Source organism: Mus musculus, chromosome 18 (genome assembly GCF_000001635.26).
Source record: "Mus musculus strain C57BL/6J chromosome 18, GRCm38.p6 C57BL/6J".
NCBI lineage: Eukaryota > Metazoa > Chordata > Mammalia > Rodentia > Muridae > Mus > Mus musculus.
The window spans coordinates 61,911,150-61,917,149 of NC_000084.6; the positions used below are offsets into that span (position 1 = coordinate 61,911,150).

Below are 6,000 nucleotides of genomic sequence, written 5' to 3' on the forward strand. Positions count from 1 at the left end.
CAGGCAGCCGGGGCGCAGGCTCCTGAACCTCCCGCCCCCACCCCTGTTCCCATGGCAAAGGAGAGGAGGATCCACTTACTGCTCGTGTTCATGGTGATGCCTTTGCTCTGGGTCGTTCATTCAATACGGAGGAGGCCCCGGTTGCTTTTTAAATCTTGTGTTCTCCTGGCCTCACTCATCACCTAGGGGTGAAAAGGCAGAGCAGGGCCAGCTGTGTATCCTCAGGTGCGCTCTCCCCCTGCTGGCCCCTCCGTCTGGGCTGGAGCCGCTGGCCTTTAAGGCTAGTGGACGAACAGGGCAGGTGAACAGGGAGGAGGGGCAGGCGATGAGGACTCAGGTGCCTGGTCCTCAGCACCTGGGACCCGAACCCCGGGCAGTAGCGAGGCTGGCAGCGGTGGCTCGTGCGCACCCCGCGTTATCCCAGCCGGCAGGCTGCGGAGCCCGAAGGGGGTGTGGACCACAGGGAGGCAGGGCGGAGGCAGCGCGTCCCCGCCCGGCCTCGGGAGCAGCGACCCGCCCCGGGACCCACCTCTTGGCCAGTTTTGGGAGCCAGAGGCCCCTGCCCCGGCCCCTGCAAGCGGCTCATGAATCCCGCGGGTCGTCTGGGGTCTGGGATGCCAAGGCGAGCCAGGCGAAACCTGAGAGCTCGCCATCCATGATGTGGGCTCGCAGCTTGGCAGCGCGGGGGGCGCGGCCGCTCGCTGCTGCCACCTGCTGGACGCGCCGGCGCGTGTCTGAGGCTCCGCCCTGCAGGGCTTTTTGCCTGAGTGCTGGGGGTGGTGGGGGGAAAAAAGAAAAAAGAAAAAAAAAAGGGGGGGGGCAGTCCGGGAGGGGGTATCGGGGGTAGGGTGGACCTGGGTCCTAGGGGTGAGCCTACATAAGGAAGGAAAGTTATCACTGGGAGTACTTAGAGGGAGAGACTGGCTTTGGAGGAGATGACCTCCCACCTCAGCCCAGGGCTGACAAGCTGGGTGCAGTTTAGCCTTGGGTAGGTCCCTACTGAACTGTACCCTGTGGCCGCCAGGTCAGTGAATGGGATGCTCAGGTAGCCTTTATCCTTCCGACTTGGGTCCCCATTCCCCTACTTGCTCTCTTGATTCCTGGGCTCACTAGATTAATTTGCTCTAATAGCCTACCTCCCCTGTCTCACTAGAAATGCTCACTGCATGGGAAAAAAAGGTCTTCTCAGTAGGCCTCCTCCATCAGGGCCTGGTACAGTAGGTGTCAGCTAAGCGTTGCTGACAAAAATGACCCTTGTCTTATGTGACCCTAATATGGCACAACCGTAATTGTGGAAGGTCTAAGCATCTTCACACCGTTGCTCTCTCCCTTCTGAGGAAGGCAGCAGGTATATAGCCTCATGATGCTGGGCCACCTTAGCTTTTGTACAGCCAACTTACCTCGAGTTATTATTATTATTATTGTTGTTGTTGTAGTTGTTGTTATAGCAATTAGCTGTCATGCTGTTTTTTGAAATTTTGGGGTGACAACTGACCAAAATACAGTGGAGGTTCTTCACATTCCTATGACTTTGGCACCTTCTCAGCCTCATTTATGCTTATCAAAATGCAACGACTAACCAGACTAGGAGACCATATATACCATCCTAGTCCATACAGTGACTCTGGAAGGGGCATGTATGGACTCAGAAAACTGAATATCCATATTCTCAGAGTTCTCAGTTCTAGGGCACAGCATCTTGTTGGCAGACCTGACCCGCCTAGGTTAACTAGAAGTTCCGTGTGAGGATAACCTCATGCACTTGAGTCTGGGGTCTCTGGTTAAGGTGAAGTAACTGCCTTCTTAACCCTCTAAAGAAGACACCTTATAGATAAATATAATGTCTGTATCCGATAAAGCCGAGACTATTGATACGCCCTAGATGCATGGTAGTGGCTGAAGACCCTTTAGATAAACTGGATTACCAATGAATTCCAAATTCACTTTGATAGTGTATCGTGATTGTCTTTTCCGCTGAGATGGGGTGAAGACAGTTCCAGCCCTCTCACAGAGGCTCATAGAATCATTTATGTGTGTAGCAGGTTTTCAGATACAGGCAGAAGTATAGACGTCTAGGATCTGGGTTGATTCCCTTAGCAAGCACTTCAGTAGGAATGCCAGAAGCATTTAAGATACATCATTGTGTTGAAAAGGGCAGAGGCCTGGAATATCTTTGAAATCATAGTAACTGATTAATAAACTACTAAGCTTTTCTCTAAGATTTCTCTGGAGACTGCTACAGATTTAGACCAGGATTCCTTATTCAATCCCAGATTATCTTATTAGGTTCTAATTCTTAGAGAAAAGTTATATTTCCCCCCTCCCACCCCCTCCCCAGAAGAAAGTTCTGATGAACAAGATGTATAAAAATAACCAAACTACATCCATTTATTGTTATTCAAAACTTTAATAAAAATTATAGAGCAAACTCAAATAAAAGAACAGTGTATATCCCTTCCTCCAGTCACTCAACAGTAGTAATATGGGATGTTTATTCTGTGCCTGCCTTCCTGCCAGCCTTGGAGGGATACAGTAGTTAGGAGGACAGACAGGTCCTCTACACTCACATAGCATCAGCTGGGCTTAGGGACAAGAGAGAAGATGACAGTTAACGATGTACAGCATAAATCAGGTAAACCTGCTTGCTGGCAGCCTGGCTAGGAGCTCAGGGCCTGTTTTTAACCCAGATGATTGGGTCTCCCAGTTGCATGTCATTTCCTAGCTGTGTGACTTCCAACAAGATAGTCTCTATGAGTGTCGACTTCTTCATCTGTGAAATGGGTACAATGACTGTAGCGCTCTATCAAATAATGGGATGCATGGAAGTTCCATGTAGACTGATCCTTAGTGACACTCTTTACCCTCACCTGTCCAAAGTGACAATCCTGTTATCGCCTAGACAACCCCTGTCGAACCTCTTCATGCCTTAGAACTTTCCAATGACATGGAGCTTAGCTAACTGGTTGTTCTACTCTGGGATTCTTTCAACAACACATCCTTCTGGTGGCTGCTTAACTCTGTCCTTCGGAGAGACCACTGGGCAGTTGACCCCTATAAAAGATCCAACGAGCTTCCATGCCGAGAACAAGATTATTTTCATGGTTTTAAAGCTAGAAAGAAAGGTTGTTGGTTTTTTTTTTTTCCCAAAGTGCTCCCTATTTTCCCTATGAGGCTAAGAGGATGTTCACAGCAATCTGAGGTAGCAGGAAAGACGGGAGGAAGTGGGGGGGGGGGGTGGCGATCTGTGGCTGTGGAAGTCATCAGAGGAGCAGAGTCATGGCTCCCTCTGGTCCAGAGCCCGGGGTTGACAGCTATAGAGCAGGGAGCCCTTTGTTTGGAAGTTTGTTTTGAACTTTGACGCTCCAGATGGTCACAAACAAGTCCCACTTGGAAACAGGTTTCCGCTTGTTGAAAAGCCCTGCGACAACATCGCTGGGAGAGCACTTTTCTGCCTTCATTACAGGGAGGAGGATGCCAGCTCGGGCAAGCTTCACCCATGGCTGTTGCCTGGATCTCTGAGGCTGTTGTGGGGCTGCCCATGATGCAGCTCCTCTTACTGCACGGGTGCATATCCTTACTGACCTCATGGTCCCAACCAGAGCCATGTCTGTCTCTCCTCTTCACCTTCTGCCCACACCCTCTCCCCATGTGTTATTATTATTTAGATAACACAGTCCCGAACCTCTACCTTTCCTTTGTTCCTACCCCCACCAACCTGTTGCACTCTGGGCTTCTCTCCACCATATCTGTCCACTCCTCGGTGACGTTCTTGTTCTGGTGACGTTCTTGTGTATGGTGAATGTATGTTCATTCACCCTCACCTTGACACAAATATAGGGACCAGAGAGGAGTGTTCATAATTTAACGGCTGCCACCTCTACATACCTGAGCACCTTGCTAAGAGGGAGAAATTCTAATCTTACTTTTGAAAAATAATGTGTAGTAACAATATGGAGCAAAGGGGCCTTGGTTTGGAAGGATGTGAACAATGCATCTGGAATATCCTTTGCAGTAATGCATACGTGTGGACATACATGTTGTATGTACCATATAATGAGATATAGAATACACATAATGTATCACATGAAGGGATCCAATTATCTTAGTAAGGGTTTTATAGCTGTGAAGAGACACCATGACCACGGCAACTCTTCTGAAGGCAAACATTTAATTGGGGCTGGTTTACAGGTTCAGAGGTTCAGTCCATTATCATCATGGTGGGAACATGGCAGTGTGCAGACAAACATGGTGCTGGAGAAGGAGCTGAGAGTTCTACATCTTGATCTGACAGCAGACCGTAACTGTGTCATAGTGGGAGTACTTTGAACCTAGAATATATAGAGCAAATAATAGAACAACGTCAAAGCCCGCCTTTACAGTGAGACACTTCCTCCTAGAAGGCCATACCTCCCCAATAGTGCCACTCTTTACGGCCGAGGATTCGGACACATGCATCTATCGGGTCCATTCCTACTCAAACCACTACAAATTATTACCCCACAAATGGGATCTATGTAGATACCACATGCGCACGCAGCTGGCAATCTCCATCTGAGATTCAGCTAACTGCAGGTGAGAAATATTTGAAGAAGATTATTGTGTTCATATTGAATGTATCTAGGCTTTTCCTGTCACTACTCAAGGGATATGGTAGAAAACTACTTACAGAGCATTGCTCTGTGTTGGGTATTATAGGTAACCCAAAGACTACAGAAAGTACGCTGGATGGTGTGCACAGGTTATATGCACATATTGTGGTGTTATATATAAAGGGCTTATACAGCCGAGATTTTGGACATTCTTAAACCCATCCCCTGCTGATTCTGAGGGGCAACTGTTTAACTGTGTGTGTGATGCACTGTAAAAGGCCCAGATGGATACATTCCCAACTACCCAGCCCTTGAATGAATGGACTTTTCTTTATTATGTAGGTTTAGCAAAATTACTTGTCTAAATACAACATGGAAAAGATTTTGGTCCACATTTGCTTTAATTTGTTTACTCAGTAACCTTTAACTGAGCATCTATTCTGTCAGGAGGCATGATGAAGACAGCAAGTTAGTATGTGACAGACTTAAGATCAGGGTCTGTTAGACAGGTGAGGAGCTGCTCTCCCCAGCCAGGTGATTCTGAGGCTAAAGAAGGAGCAAGGATAGTCATCCTCTGAGTTGCTTGGAACCGGAGGGAGGTAACATACACAGAGCTAAGGAACCTGCCTTAGCCAGGGTTTCGACTGCTGTGAGGAGACACCGTGATCACGGCAACTCTTATAAAGAAAAACATTTAGTTGGGGCTGGATTACAGTTTCAGAGGTTCAGTCCATTGTCATCAAGGCGGGAAGCATGGCAGCATGCAGGCCGACAGAATGATGCTGGAGAAGGAGCTGAGAGCTCTACATTTGGATGAGCCGGCAGCAGGAAGCGAGAGTGACACTGGGCCTGTCTTGAGCTTCTGAAATCTCAAAACCCACCTGCATTGACAAACTTCCTTCCAACAAGGCCACAGCTACTCCAACAAGGCCACACCTCCTAATAGTGCCACTCCCTCTGGGCCTGTGGGAGCCATTATTATTTAAACCATCGCAGGGCCAAAGGTCACAGACCAGAGAGAAGATGCATCTGGATGTCACTGATGGCCTAATAGCGTCATATGGAAGAAGTGATACCAACGATTCTGACAAGCCAGAAATAAGGTACCTGGGATCCAAGTTATTCTGTTGGTGTAGGAGGGCAGAGATCATGGATGTTCAGTCTTCGTGGTGAAGGCAGTAAAAAGAAAGAGACAGTGGGATAAGATGCTCTGGCTGCTATTCCAGCTGTGTGGCTTTAGGCCACACCTCTCAAACCCATAGTTTCCACACACATAAAATGAAGATTCCATCAAGACTCGCCTCGTTTTGAGCATCCATAGCAATGACAGAGACACAGTTTGGTCTAGAGTTACTCACAAGTGACTGCTTGCTACTTTCAACTGCCATTAGTCTTGGAGCAAACCTCAATG

General features: G+C 48.2%; 1 protein-coding gene across 12 annotated transcripts in view; it reads right to left on the minus strand.

The window, feature by feature from the left end:
* Ablim3 (actin binding LIM protein family, member 3) overlaps window positions 1–736 on the minus strand; it is a 112,494-nt gene extending 111,758 nt beyond the window's left edge. For 6 of the 12 annotated variants that reach the window (XM_006526010.4, XM_006526009.4, XM_006526008.4 and 3 more), the window contains exon 1: window positions 80–734. In XM_006526010.4, the coding sequence (XP_006526073.1) occupies window positions 80–92 (13 nt within the window). In that variant the 5' untranslated portion in view covers window positions 93–734. Of the gene's footprint in view, window positions 1–79 lie in introns of all 12 variants that reach the window. The other 6 variants (NM_001360868.1, NM_001164491.1, XM_030250506.1 and 3 more) reach the window with 5 other exon arrangements.
* Window positions 737–6,000: the final 5,264 nt, after the last annotated feature.